Source organism: Thunnus thynnus, chromosome 13 (genome assembly GCF_963924715.1).
Source record: "Thunnus thynnus chromosome 13, fThuThy2.1, whole genome shotgun sequence".
Lineage (NCBI taxonomy): Eukaryota > Metazoa > Chordata > Actinopteri > Scombriformes > Scombridae > Thunnus > Thunnus thynnus.
Window position 1 is genome coordinate 13811543 of NC_089529.1, and position 15826 is coordinate 13827368.

General features: G+C 38.3%; 1 protein-coding gene across 3 annotated transcripts in view; it reads right to left on the reverse strand.

Moving 5' to 3' along the window:
• cadm2a (cell adhesion molecule 2a) overlaps positions 1-15826 on the reverse strand; it is a 232102-nt gene that overhangs the window by 73025 nt on the left and 143251 nt on the right. For 2 of the 3 annotated variants that reach the window (XM_067608145.1, XM_067608143.1), the window contains exon 2: positions 506-532. The exons of the other annotated variant lie outside the window; for it this stretch is intronic. In XM_067608145.1, the coding sequence (XP_067464246.1) occupies positions 506-532 (27 nt within the window). The remainder of the gene's footprint in view (positions 1-505; positions 533-15826) is intronic. 3 annotated transcript variants of the gene reach the window in all.

Below are 15826 nucleotides of genomic sequence, written 5' to 3' on the forward strand. Positions count from 1 at the left end.
AGAAAAAACATCTATAAATATTGACACTAAAATGCGTATTATGTTGTAGAAGTGCTATTTTAAAACAAGAAAACACATTCTGATCCCAAGCAAACCATTTTGTCACAGTCATGGTTTCTTTGGGTAGTCATAAATAAACTATATGTAGTTTAGTTTAGTGTCTTTGCTACAACACACAAAATTCCCGTTATACAAAACAGCCTATATAAGAGCTTAATATAAAATACCAAAATTGCTGTATGACAAAAATCTTAAAAACACAAAACAACTCTCTAGCCCTTTAAAAACTGCCTTACATCAAAATATTACAATAATATAACTGCTCAGGAATTGAGCATACAACAACAAAAAAGCAAGCACAAGAGTACAATATAGGAAATAACCTAAAACATCAATCGATTATGTTTTAAAATAAAAAAAAAAATATAGATTTGATTTCACTTTTTGATGTTAGTTTAGTGAGGCTAAGTTAGCGGTACGGCAGGAAGACACAGCCACCACTCACCTCGACCTTTGCCTTTTGAAGCCATCACTGGAGTCCCCAAGTAGAGAAGAGGGGTTGGATGGACAGCAAGAGAGGCAGACGCCAGAAAACAGAGAGAAGAAAAAAGGACAAAGAAAGAAGACAGAGCAAATGATTAGATAACTGTGGGAAGAACAGCGCGCCTCTATCTGTCGCTTATGTGCAGAAACAACATCGTCTTTATCTTGGATGTCAATCACGAGTGCTGCAGCTGAGTGCTGAAACCCCCCGATCGTTCAACCCTGAAAGAGAGTGTCCTGATTTAGCTCATCAGCAAATTGAGACCTTACAGTGTGGCACCTTTTAATTAGTCGTGTCACATCATCTTGATCATGCAAGGAAGCTTGCTGTTTTCTAACGAGCTCGCGAGACCCATAAGGAAATGGACATACTGTAGATATCACGCTGTTGATTAGTGAAGGTTTTGCTTCATTTGATGTCTAGTGGAAATTACAGACATTTTACAGTAAAAGATCATGTTTTTAGTTGATGCCTTTATGGCTTTTGTTTTGTGTGGACATAGAGGAAATGATGATTTGTCATGCATGCAAACACTGGCGCAGGACCATATTAGGTTGTGACTGACAGCACTGTAATCAGTTAGGAGAAGCGCAGACTAGATTGTCATCTAGCAGAGAATATGCCATGATATGAGAGGGTTCAATAAGCAGCTTGGTGAAATCCATATAGGCCCTTATAGCCATGTACAAAAAACAAAGGGAGCCACAACACAGAGGACCTAACCAACAACATAAGCATCACCTCTGAGACATCCTGCTGGTAAAAACACAGAGGGGAGCAAAATAAACAACATAGATTGTCTATTAGTGTGCGTGTGTGTCTGTGTATTTTGCGTGTGTATCCCGAGGGAATGACTCTTATGCTTCACACACACTGCTTTGCCAAATTGATGGATCTATTGGAATGCCTCCAGTGAGCCTGAAAACCTCTAAGAGACAGCGCCTGAAAAAAGAATGAGAGAGGAAGAACAGAAAATCTAACCGCAGGTGCAGAGTCTGGAAGTTACAAAAAAATGTTGTGCTTTCTTTTCGATTACAGATTTATAAATCACTCTCCCTGTACACAACAGATATACAAAATTTCCGTAATTGCTGATCAACATATTGTAAAGAGGTTTAAATTCATAGTCAGAGAAGGAGTGAAAAGTAATCCTGAAAACACCCTCGAGATACAAACCGGCTGCTCGACAGTCAGCAACTCTTTCAACTCTTGCATAGATATTGTTTTATTTATATCGGAGTGCTCATCAAATCCTGATAGCCAATTTTCAGTAGCTGATGGATATGATTATGTTTTGTTAGGGCCATCATAGCCTGCTAAGATGCAAGATAGCGAGGACGTGAGAAAGTGAAAAAAATGAACTGATCATTTCCTGTGATTTGTCATGAATTTTCCAACTTAATTTGCAGATTCTTGGTTCTCAGCATCACAGCACATTTAGTGGCACACCACAGGGGGCAAATGAGAGAGGAAGGCGAAATCAATCATATATGACACAAATTATTATGAGTACAAACCTTAACTATTTCTCTCTTACACATGAACACATGCAGGCAGCCTCACACCTTGCTGCTGTGTCACTGGTCAAGAGGGAGAGGGGCCAACAGAGAAACAGGGCAGCGAATGTCACAAGACTGATGACTGTGAAATATTCACCCAGCAGTCTGACCCTGCTCTATTCCTGCCTTTCATCCCTGCTGTCAAGGTATGACTTCCCTGTCACAACTGTGGCTCTGTGATCTCTCACAGTCACTACCCACAGGAATAAAAAGACGGAAGACAGAAAAAAACACATTATATCTTATTTGTAACAATGGCTGTATATAGTGTTTGTCATATATACAAATATATATATATATATATATATATATATATATATATAGAGAGAGAGAGAGAGAGAGAGAGAGAGAGAGAGAGAGAGAGAGAGAGAGAGGGAGACAATACGAGCAGCAAAGAAAAAAAAATGGTGGCAGTCTTACAGTCTTATTCACTACACTCTCTGCACTTATATCTCCGAGTATTACAGTTACCAAGCAACCGACACGACACAACAGTTCGGTAAGTCCTGGCAAGCTGAAATTGAATAAAACACTTTTCATTTCACTCTCTCATTCCCCCATTTTACCATACCATGAGCAGAGTATTCTCAATCGATTACACAATGGCCACCTCTCACATGTCCTCAATACTCCTAAGTGGATATGATACACTAAAAGATATATAAAAATCTGACATCTGAATGGGATCAAATTTGTCTATACTGCATTTTAAACCAACACTGTGATTCCCCTTTTTCCAATGTCTCATGTCCATTAAAGAGTTAGTGCTAAAAATTCTAAAAGAAAGAAAATTCTGTGAAGAGAAAGTAATGTTTTTTTGGAAAAGGGCATTCAAGACAACATCAAGCTTGAAGTTTGATATTTTAAACAAATTATTCCTCATAATAATCAGTAGGACTACTAGTGTTGATTTTTTTTAAAATTGGACATTGTTGCAATAACTTAGCTAACCCTGATTGTTGGTGGACCAAGCTACAACAGCAGTGAATAGTGGATTAATTGTACATTCAACAGGTAGTGAATGTTGCTATGTTTCTGTTGGATGTGTAAGTTGATTGCTAACACGATAAGAAATTGATAATCTGATAGTATCAAAGCATAACTGCTGTAAATTGGAATCTTTCTGCCCCCTAGCGGTCAAAAATCACTTCATGCGGCTTTAACTTCAATTAATGGTATCTTGATTGTGTAAATATTTTTTGGGGTTATTTACCAAGACTACAAATGTTAATGCTGCTGGTTGAAGAGAAGATGCGTTTGGATCTGCAAGCGTGCATTCATACCGCTTGAGGAAGGCTATACATGAAGATATTTTAGTTATATATTGTGATGTTGTCAGCTTAAAAAAAAAATATCAGTGATTGAATGAGTTTTGAAAATTAGTGGAATTTTTTTTTGGTTTAATTTTTATACATTTTTATACATGGTAAATATCATGGCCTACTTCATTAAGTATTACAAAATCATGTATTACTTGCTGCTTCAATCATATCACACTGGACTGAAGCTGCTGTGAGTCATTACAAGTCATGGAAACAGGCAGGAGGGACCTGTGGGAAACAGGTTAAATTGTGAGAAAAATAGCAGACTGCTGCATTGCTACTCTTATTCTTGTGTTTAGGTACTGAACCAAGAGCTCAGCTAGACTACAGTAAACTGTTCTTTCTTTATCAACAACTTTATCAACTTTAAATTTCTAATGCAGGCTTGTTTGTATAAATTTACATTCGCTCTTCCTATATTTTGCACCTCCAAACAAGAATACAACATACAACATGTTTTGCATGAGACCAAACATGCAATTTTCAATGAAGCCACTTTTCTGCCAATTTTACCTGCATAAACTTCACTACGGTCTTTCAGACGAATAAAAAGAAGCACATTTGGCTGTTTAAGTGCTTAAAATGGGGCACAAATTCTTAGTAAATATCCCTCTTAGTGTCTTCACTTTAAAATATGTGATATGAATAAGGTTTAATCTTTCTTACAGGTAGATAATCATCCAAATCTGCATTGAATACACTCTCAGCTAAAGACACTTATTATAAACAGCACAAAATTGCAAAATTGATCATCGGAGGTACCTGGTGATGAATATGCTACAAAACAAAAAGAGTTTTTCTTTTTCTTTTTTCAATTTTATGTAGAGGGATAATTGTGATATGGACATGCATGCACTTTTTCCAATTATTTACCTAAACCAGGTTTGAAGCTACTGGTCTAAGTAAAACACACACACTGTGTGTACTCTAAGAGCATGAAAAGTGAGTGACTGTTGTGGTGTTGGAACATAACAGCTCTGAGTTGTAAGCAGGTTGCTCTCTGTCTCTGTAACCATCAGCGGGAAGCTGTCATAAATAAACTGTGCGATAGTTCATACAGCCGCCACCTACTGTGACACACACACACATGGTAGTGATCATAGTATTTCCTTAGGGTATAGGTCTCCTGGGAGGACATGTGATCAATTGCCAGATCCTTCCTGTTTTCCTATTTTACGTCTCCCTTCAACTTATGCTCATTCAGGAGTTTGTCTCACCTGCCTTTTCGTATTCACTCTACCGCCTTATTAACCCTTTCTTTACCCGTGTCTTTCTCTCTACTTCTGATTTTCCTTCCCCCCCTCGGGCTACCTTTTTCACAGTGGCAGATATATTCAGAGTCTGACATGCAGTGAAAAGCCTATGGAGATCGATGTGTGCAGTGTGGCTCTCTGAGCTGTCACATGGCATGATGGAGAGTTTAGCTTATCTTTCGTACAGCAGCAGCTGTTTTGCCGTATGTTTGATGTACTCCAGGCCCTTGGAATCCAACCAATATTCCACCGGTGAGCAGATTGCTGTAAAACCTTAACACACTCTTTGTCACCTCATGACTTGGCTGTACACGGAGCCATCAATCCACGCATATACACACTGGGATAAAAACACTGGAAAATATACATTGTGACACATATTCAGAGCGAGACATACACTGTTGACTATTTTGATTACAAGAGGATCATCAACATAAAAATAGCTCTGAATGAATACAAGCAAATGTATTTAAATCTTATTTGATTTAGCAGCAAATGTATTTAAATCTTATTTGATTTAGCACAGCTTTTGCTAAGGGCTGCAATTCATCTCAGGGTAATAAAGGAGATGGTAAACAGTGTTAATAGATGGAATCAAGCTTACTTAACTCAGCTTATTGCCACCATACTGCCTGCTTTATTAGATCTGTCTACCACGTCCTTGTTTTCTCCCATTACAGGGAGACACACATCTGTTTGTTTTGTCATTTAATCTAGCATATTTGATTTCCACTCCTTAATACAATTATGCATACATACCCTGTCCAATGCAGAATCATCTGCTCATAAGCTGAACACCCATAAAACATGTACAGAGGCACACATGTTGATGAAACATACACACACACTTCATAACATTTGTTTAATCCTTACTAAAGATGGTCTAGGACAGTGTTTGTGGTGTCAGAGAATACGTCTTCCAGATTTTTTGCTTTCATGCTGGAAATAAGCAGATCTGGTGAATCACCATCACCAGACTATGTGAGAATGGCACCAGGCAATCTGGTCCATAGAGCCTCTTCTAATTTTCTGTTCAGCAGAACAGTGATCAACTCTTGTATGTATAATACACTTTAGGTTATAGATAGATAGATAGATAGATAGATAGATAGATAGATAGATAGATAGATAGATAGATAGAGATATAAATTGGTTAAAAAAGGCATTTTGTCAAACGCACCATGCCAGTATTGTTAGATATTAAATGTTGTAGGGACTCTGAGCAGTTGCTTTATTCTGACTGAGGTCAATAATTGATCATATTTAATGGAATCATGAGACTATAGAGTGAAGGTGTGGGAATTTTATACAATGCAATATAATTTTTTCCTCTTTGTAACAGCTGTGTTTTGTTGTGGTGACTATGTGGGCATTGTCTGGAGGCAATACGCAAAGATCATGACTCAGGGGATCCACAGTTTATTGCTGACTGCCAATGGCCTCCAGCTAAACACACAGTGAACACATAAGGGCGCCACACCTGATGATTGCCACCACTTTGGGCCCTGTTTTCATGCTGGTGTAGATCAAGCCCAGTGAGGCTGACTCAGCAAAATGACAGCTTATTTACGAGTGTGTTATGTGTCTTTTGTGACATTCTTGCATCAAAAATGGGTGTGGAGTTGAGGGAAGTGTGACTACAAGTTGAATGGAGCAGCACAATGTTGGTGTAATGTCATACACTTCTGCATTCACCTAAGCAAACCATCTGGTAGCTTTACCATCTCCCTGGCTTCAGCTAGTGAACAAGCATTTATACACAGACAAATTAACAAATATGTGACATAAACACATAAATAAATAACGAATGCATCAACAGACAGATGAATGGGCAGAAAGAACATGAAGTCAGATACTAAATACACTGAATTTGTACAACATTTCCTTACTAGCCTTTCTGCTCTGCACCCTCTAGCAATCAATAACTCCCCCTGAGTATAACATGGTTATATTGAAGTCAGTGCAACACCATATACCATGTTACACAATACTGTGAGGCATGAAGGAAGTTACACATACAATCGCTAATCATTTTTCTCCTTATCATCTTTTTTTACTTATTTTCTTTGCTCTGTTGCCTTTCCTTTCCTTAATTTTGCAGTATTATGTTTTCTATTATCCTATGTTTCTTTGAATAAAGACCCTATTTTAGAAACCAGGACATTAGTAATTACGACAGTATGGTGGTATTTATTCTCTTCTCTACTGTATGCGTCTGAGTGATAATGATTTTCTGATACTTCACTGTTTCTGAAGCACAAAGTGATGGAAAATATTTCACACTGAGTTTGTTTACCATGTGCAGTCAGTGATAACAGATGATGTGTCCAGTATATTTTGAACAGGCTGCTTTTCTACACCCTTGCCTTCATTATCACGTGTATCCATTTACCAAAGAAAACAACAAAGATATGAAATTTGTTATGCATTTTGGTTAAACCTCTTTTTTCTTAACAAAATCAGTATTTGAACAGAGCTGCAAAAATGCATCCATTTTCCTGACTCACTGTTGCTATGGTAATTTGCTGTCTAGCATATGCTAACCAAACATGAGTATTAATTTAGGATGGTGATTAAACTGTTGGCCTCAACTATGTTGCAATTGTGATACAGATTGTACATGGATATCTGCCAGACAACTGGTCAACCCACGCCACAGAAAAAAAAACAAGTATTTTCTGTAGCATGGGTTGACTGATGTTATTGATTCATTAGTGAACTGATACAAATTTACAGCAGGTTTAGGCAAAGAAAGTAAAACACCTAAAATGTGTGTGTTAATAAAAAACTATAATAAAAATAATATCACCTTTAAATCTTAAGTTAGTCTTAGTTTTGGTTCCAAAGTTGAGTTTTTTAAGTGTAATATAGTTCTTACTTGTGATGTAAAAAAGTGAATGTAATGCTCTTAGCAGAATCCGCAGTTAGTAAATTAGGAAGAGAGCTTGGTGACAGTGGCATGGTGGTTTTAATGTCAGGACATTTTAGTTAACAGCTCCTCTGTCACTTGACTTCACAGCTGTTCTATAAGAAAGGTCACAGCATGCGCCACAACACAAAAAAACACAATATGTATAATACACCCAGTACATATTGGAGATTCACATGCATCCAGTGTGCACAATGTACTGTACTTAACAAAATGTGTAATTCTCTCAACTGTATTGGCGTACCTTAAAGGTTGTATTCAGAGAATGAACACCCACACTGCCATATATCACACCCTCCCACGCACCAGGCAGATCACATCAGACACGAGTGACACGTTGCATTGTGTACTGCACAGAATCCAGTACAGTAACTGATCTTATCCCCACGGTTAGTGTGGTTCCATATATCATTTTAATTAACTGGGATTCTGCTCAACAAATGGTGAGCTTGGAATTTTCAGGTTTTTATCTGGATGGAGCTCCAGTTCTGTGATATTAAATATCAAAGATTTGACATCCCACATAGCAAAAATATCTAACCCCAAAAAAGCAGCTTTTAAACCTGTAGGCTTTGATGCACAACAAAAAGCACAAGCTGTATTTTGTGGACCATGTCAGTAATAATTGTGATAATTTAAGATTATTACTGCTGTGCCTTTATAATTACTCGCTAAAGGATACATGATTTTAAATTTCTCCTTTTACACTGACATGTGAATTGTCTTAAAAGACAAACTTTTATGTAGAGGAGTATGTCTCTGTGATGTGGCATCCAGCCTTTTGTAAGATTTAAATATAGTGTACAAAAAGATACAAAGGGCATCTGACTCACTGGCTTTTTGACTTTATTTATAACTACAATTTGCAGCCATCAGCCAAGCTGCCCACTCTACATATTAACACATATAAATTGTTTATGGAGCAATTATCCTTGTGACTAAAAGTAACAATCTGATGTTTGTAATTATGTTCTGTGTAGTTCTGTTTTCCAGAAAGGTTAACATATTCTATCATGTTGGCATATTTAAGCTCATAGTAAGCTGCTTGATGGCTGTTTAGGGTTGTAAACCTATGGCAGCCACCACTGTCTGCTGGCAGGTATATCTGCAGTAGCAGTCGTGTTTATTCGGTAGGAAAAACACAGAACCACATCTTTGTCTCTTTGTCTCTGTTACAAGCCTGAAAACCAAACCCCTCCTACACAGAATAAATTTTAAAAAAAACAAGAATTATGACCCTTGGGACTCTTTAGAATTCAACATTTTTGCATAAGAATCCAAACTGATCAGCTAATGTTTATTATTTTACTTTTCAATTTGGCACATGATGCATTCTTGATGAGCATGTTCTTGTCTAAAAACTGACAAAACAGAAGCACCAAACACATCTCATTAATCCTTCAAGAAACCCTCTGAACTGTAACTATGGCAGCGCCCTATCACAGAAATCTTGAATGCTCTTATCATGTTACTGTGGGTAACACTGCATGCAACATTTTTATTCATCATAGTGCAGTGGATGGTGTAAAAGAGAGAGGCAAAGAGGAACGAGGATCAGACCAGGGGAGAAGATAAAAGACAACTGTGGGTTTGACTACGGTCGTCTCATAAAAACTGCCCTTTGACCGCAAAAAAACAAATATGGGCACATGCACGCCGATACACCCGCACGCACTCACACTGCCTATAAAATTTTGCCATTTAAAGCCTTAAAGAAATTCCCCCTGGGCTCGAGCAGCACATTTCAATTTCCACAAAACACCCGAGGGATATCGAAATCATGAATCTCCCCAACAAGAAAAGTCAAACAGGAATTGCTATAGGATGATGGACACACACGAATGCATACACATGCACACACACACACACACACACACACACACACACACACAATGTCAAACAGGTACTGCTGTTGGATGATGGACAGTCCAGATACAGCCCATAACTCAGCAGATGGTTTTGTTTCCACTGCTTCTTCAAATGAATAGTTTAGAAGGTGAAGTTATATTGTGATAGATGCCCTGGGGGTAACAAATGGCTTCCTCCAGACAAAGCTTTGAAGTGGATGCGTATGCCTGGTCACCAACCTGTAATCTCCAGCCATTCGTCACAGGATGAAGGGACAGGAGATTTCCAAGGAAAACTTCCGGATAATACAGGCTTCATTTTTTACCCTGTGCAGAGGTCAAATCCGTACAGGATAAGGAGTTATGTGAGAGTAATGCTTTATTCAGCATCAGGCGCTCTCTTTAACTCAAACATATGGATTGTCATATATTTCTGAGGGATTTTCTACTGTATTCTGTGGCTCTATCCTTACTGTTAGTCAGAGATCGTGTTGAGGAGAGAAGCTTTTATCCTCAGTGGAGAGGAACACATAGCGTCTGGAAAATGCCTCCTCCCCTTGATAGTGACACTTTGATCAAAAATGTGTCATAGCATTTTGCTCCAGCTGAATTATTCAAAGGTCAGTGAACAAAGGCATGTTTGTGCTGTGTTGCATTACAAAGGCTAGAATGATGGTAAATTGGCAAAGTGTTCACTGTGTCTCTGTAGGGAGCTGACCGGTGAGCCTCGCCCTCAAGGGACCATTTGGCATCAAACAGCGCAAGCTCCCTGTGATTGTTACTGCTTCAGTCATCACCAGACTGTTACCTCATATTTTCAAACCATCACCTTTATATTCCATTCTATTTAGGGCATTGTGTTTATGTGGCTTTCCAGCAGGTCGAGAAGAGAATAGACTTCCGACAGGAGGGACTGAAAGCTTTGGGCCTGCGGGGCCGAGCACCCCTAATGAATGTTGCATGTATGTGCCTGTGTGTGTATATATGAGTATGTTTGTGTGTTAAGCATTTGTTTAGAAGGCTTTGCGGGGTTCGACATTACCCATGGCCTGATGGCCCAGGGCCAGTAAAAGTTTACGCAGGGAAAGTTTATGCGAGGCAATCTGAGCCTGCAATGTGAACACGTTTTAGGAGATGTCATCGTTTTCAAGACATGAGCGATGAAATGCATCGTGATTCGCTGTAATACATGCGGAGAAGGCTGCGCTCTTAGCTTGCTAGCCTCTTTCCCGGTGAATCTGAATGGTCACCAAATACGGTGTGACACCAGTACTCAAAAAAAAATGCAAAAAATGTGAAAGAAACTTACGAGGCTATGAAAAAAAAGAAGGTCTTTTCTTCTTCTGCAACAATACTCCTGGGTGGAAATCAGCAGTGTGGTATGTTTTGTTAACATCCTCACTGCGTAGTTATGTGCATATCTTCTGTGTGACTTTGACAGCAGCAGCCTCTGCAGGAGACACACAGCTTTCTGTTTAAGTGTTAATCACCAAGGTTTACAACCAACAACATATACAGTTAAGTTAAAACCAAAAAAATGCTTGCTGCTAATCACCAGGAGTGTTTTTTTTAGGACATTATTGAGGTTTAGCCTTCATCTACTGCAGAAATCTCTCCTAAAGTGCAGAGATTACAGCTGCTGCTCTGTTTCTATTTGTTTAACTGCGGTTAATATAGGTTTAAAACTAAAGTAACTAACCTAAGGTTTAACCCAGAGTAAACACAGACAAATGCCATTACGTTCTTTCTCTCACTGTTCACTGTTAGTGTTTTTCTGCAGATCTCTGAGTGTATATATAATTGTTACTGTTGATGTTGTTCATGTTAATTTGTTTAATTTAGTTTATTATCAAGGTCATCCATACTCGCTGAAATGTTATTATCATAAATTCTCTTCTCTTCTCTCTGTATTCCATACTATCTGGCTTCACACAAACCTACATTTATACACCATTCATTTACTGATCCAATATATGCCTAATTTTATATTTTGCATATTTGTGTAATATATCAACATTACATATCAATAAATAAAGGAAAACAACCAAATCTAAAGGGAACTTCACTGTTGTACATATTATGTATGATAAATCACCAAAATCACAGAAAAAAAAACAAACACTTATTTTCATTTTAGGCTGCCGGGCCAGTGAAAATATACAAGGGGCCAGCAAACCTCTGATCTACTGGCCAAGTGGGCCGGTGGGGAAAAAATGTTACTTTGAACACTGCTGTGTACATTCTTGCAGGTTTACATGCAGAAGTGTGTGTGTGTGTGTGTGTGTGTGTGTGTGTGTGTGTGTGTGTGTGTGTGTAGAGTGGTGCAGTGCACAGGGTCTTTCGTAATAATGGCCATAGGCAATCTCTAGGGCATCAGGACTGCAGCCTGCCTCAGTGGGCAGCAGTTCAGTGGAGACTGCAGCTATAAAGGATAAAGGGAAGAAGAAAAGGCTCTAAGACACATGTGGATTCTTCCTCCTTTCAAGTCCATGGCTATAGCATTCTCTCTTTTGTCTTGCATTCCCCCCGTTTCATCCCCACATCCGAAGCTTTCTACTTTAATGGCTTTTTTTTTTTTTTTTTCCCCAAAAACAATCAACAATACACCATTCTGCTGTTCTATCCCTGGGTGGGCCAGATGAGAAGATGAGAGCAAGGAGAGGAGTGGAGGAGGAAAGAAAAAGGGAGAGGAGAACAGCGGTAGAAGAAAATGGCTTGCACCTTGCTTGTTTTTGTTGTCTGTCTGTGTGTTAAAGCATTCATTCCACTTCACTAGCTTCCATTATTCATACCAGTGTTTCATAGAAGAAAAACTCAAGCAAGTGTGTGTGTGGGTGATGTGGATAAAAAAAAACAAATGCACAAAATATACAAACACACAAAAGAGAGAACGAGCATTGTGGTGGAGTTTCTAATGAAGCTACTGTAGTGAAGTGAGCAGTGCTACAACATGCAGGTTTCCCATGGGAATCAAACCAGCTCCAGCTAACCAGGTCAGCCAGGCCTCCTGCATGGATCCTTTGCTCTGACGTCTCCTGCTCTTGTTTCACAGCTTCTCTGGTACACACAAATCCTGAATAATAACTTCAAGGAGCCTTTCAAATAATCTTTTCTTCATCTCGCTTTTCTTCATTCCATGTTGTTTAAAGTCTTCTCTTCTGCCTCTCTACCTTCTCTATGTACATTATGACTCAAAAGAGGTTATTTTTCACCCACCCATCAATCTAGCCTTGTGCGGTACACATTGGTAAATATGCAGGCTACAGTACATTACATAGATCAGCACGTACATCTCATTTCATACTCCTATTCCATTATAAAAGTGTTATTCTTTAGGGAAATCTGCTACTTGCAGCAATTATATTCACTGGTGATTCAGCTAATGTATGGGAGAGCAGCTGTGAGCCTAAAAGGTGGCTGTTTACTTCTACTCCAGCTGGAGTAGGTGGAGTAGCGATGTACAGATCAATGCCTGACTATAAGCGCTGTTTCAAAGTGCTTCTTTGCTTTTACAATTTACAGACCTGAACTACCTCCTGAATAAACTTTTTTTTTTAGCATGCCAAAATCGCATTCATTTCCATACAAGCACAATGCTTAGTGTACATTAAGACACATTCAAAACTGTAAGTTGCAACTCCTTCTCTCACATAACTAGCATAAGCATACTTTTCTGCAGATTTGTTCATTCTCTTGCTTTTACATATCCATTTAATTACATTACTGATGTTACTCAGTGCTTTGTAATGTTTTTTTTCCCTCTCCCCTATAATGCTAGTCCATCTGTTTTGTCCTTTTTGTGTTTTTGTTTGGTGTGATCGTGTGGGTGTGCTTGCCTCCTGCCAGGCTAGCCTGGCAAGAGTCCTGCCAGGTCGTCCTTGTAATAAGAATTTGTTTCTGAGTGACCTGCCTGGTTAAATGTTGCATTTGTTTAGGTGTATTAAAAGCTTTTTAACCAGCCACTCGATCAGACATACACACGTTTAAAATGTATTAAAGTTGAAATGTATTTGAAATCAAAAAGTTCTGACCGTTTAGATTAGATATATAACTCTCTGTATGCAGACAGATCTGATGAGCACCTTGTTTCACTTATTTCATTTATTAAAAGCGGTTTGATAAAAAAGTACAGATGGTAGAAAACATGTTTTCACTGACACAAATTTATAGAAGTGATTAAACAGCAAGTACTGAATGAAAATATGAAACAGATCTTAATTACAGATATCATCAGTGTAACAAGGTTCTTAATATTCAGTGTATTTTGAGGCAGAATAAAGTATTTTTGTTGATCAAATTAAAAATATTATTTCCAGGCTCTGACACACCTTGCTTCACCCATACCTTTCACCCAAGGCTGGGAAACATGAATAAATTTCATTTCATGCCTCAGCTTATATTTACAGAAGAACAAAAGGAAAACTGTGTTCAATTACCAAAGACAAATTTGAACTCATCTGGGTCATTTTGAACAAATTGGACTGGAACTAATTCCTTCCAAGTGTTACAATTGAACTAAATAAATAAATAAAACAGTGACTTGTTTGCTTTTTTCCCCCCTCAAATTAAAGTTGACCTCAACATGGTCCTATTATAGCTATCCACAGACACCCAGGGGAGCTGTGTAAGGATAGGGGGGAGGGGGGCACGGCAGCACTGTGATACAGCCTCCAGAGGAGAATGTGCACAATCCAGCCTATTATTATTATTTTAAAAAAACAACAACTCCATATTCCTGTCACTGTTGCACCCCTACCATGTTTCCTGTCCATCCTAGCTTTCATTTATACCAACTCTCTCCGACTGTCCTCTCTCCCTGTCTTTCTCGCCCATTACAAAGGTGTAAATTGGACACAGATAATTGAACATTACTATCCTGGGAGGTAGCTGGCGCCATCTGTTAAATGTCCGCCCCCAACATCACAGTGCACCACACGATGCGCCCAAACATCCCAATGCACCATGCTGCACATTTGTGTGGGCATGCATGTGTTGCTGTGTGTTTTAGAGACTTCTTTTTTCCTTCAAATAGGCCGATTCCTGAATACACTGAGTACAGGTATTGCATTCAGTTTCACAAATGTATTCTGGCCACTTTTGTTCTTGTGTAGGAAGAATTTAAGTTGTAAATCAGGAGGTCCAGCAACATTAGATGTAGACGATTTGTAGTAGAACATACTTGGATATTACAGAAAATGACTTTATTATACAAAAAAGTATCAGAGAGGTGGAAACCTCCTAGTATAACTAAAGGGGTGGCTTATATATTTTAACAGAGTGTTTCATAGCTCCCTTTAATTTAATTTTGCAATGTTTTGACCAACTACAGGTCTTCTTCAGGCAAATACCTACAGGAAGGAAATGACACACACACACACATTCATATATTATATATATATATATATATATATATATATATATATGAAAATGACCAGTGACATCATAATCACCTTCATGTGTGTCAAGATATCGTTATCACAAGGGAAGCAAAAAAACCCAAAAAACTTAAATATGAATTAGGGGTGCAACGGATCATAGTTGATCCATGATCCGTACGGATCGCCCCCCACGGTTCGGAATGCATGTGAACCCCGGATTAATTGCAAAATTTAATATCTTATTTAAAATAAAGTAAACAAACTGCTGTAAGTACAAGTCATAGACAAACAGAATGTCGCTAACAGGGATTTTGAAGAGCAACGACCAAACCAGCATTTAACGGATCCGTAGTGACTGCAGGTATGTTTACATGCTGTTTAATGTGCTGCAGCTGAGCAGCTAATTAACTACGTAGCTGCTAACTGACGTTAGTGGCGCACTTTCCCCCAGTTAATGTTTGTTTGGTGGCTCGTTCAACAAGTTGTAGGATAAGACGTGTGTTCATGATTGTAAGTTATGAAGTTTTGATGATGTGGACACAGGCTGTTTCATTCACTACCATGTTTAGAGAAAGAAGGTATCATGCTTCATATTGCAATTTAATTTAACAATTGAGCTTTGAATATTTTATATATTTTAAGATTTTATTTAAACATTGGACATCTTGAATGTTGTTTTCAGTTACGACCGTGGGCAAAAGTTCCTTGCTATAAGTATTTTACAGAATATATGGAATACAAAGTTTTGTCTCCCTCTTTTTTTTTTTTTTGCTGATCCGAAAAATAATCCGATCCATGACTCAAACCCGTGATACGATCTGAACCGTGAGTTTTGTGATCCATTGCACCCCTAATATGAATAGACATACAAGGATGAATCAAAAGAGTCTTGAACACATTTCCAATAAATAAGTCACAATGATACAATTAAAACATGTGCTCTAAGTCTCATGTATTGTACTGTCTGTATCATCAGTGCTATATTGACTTAGTA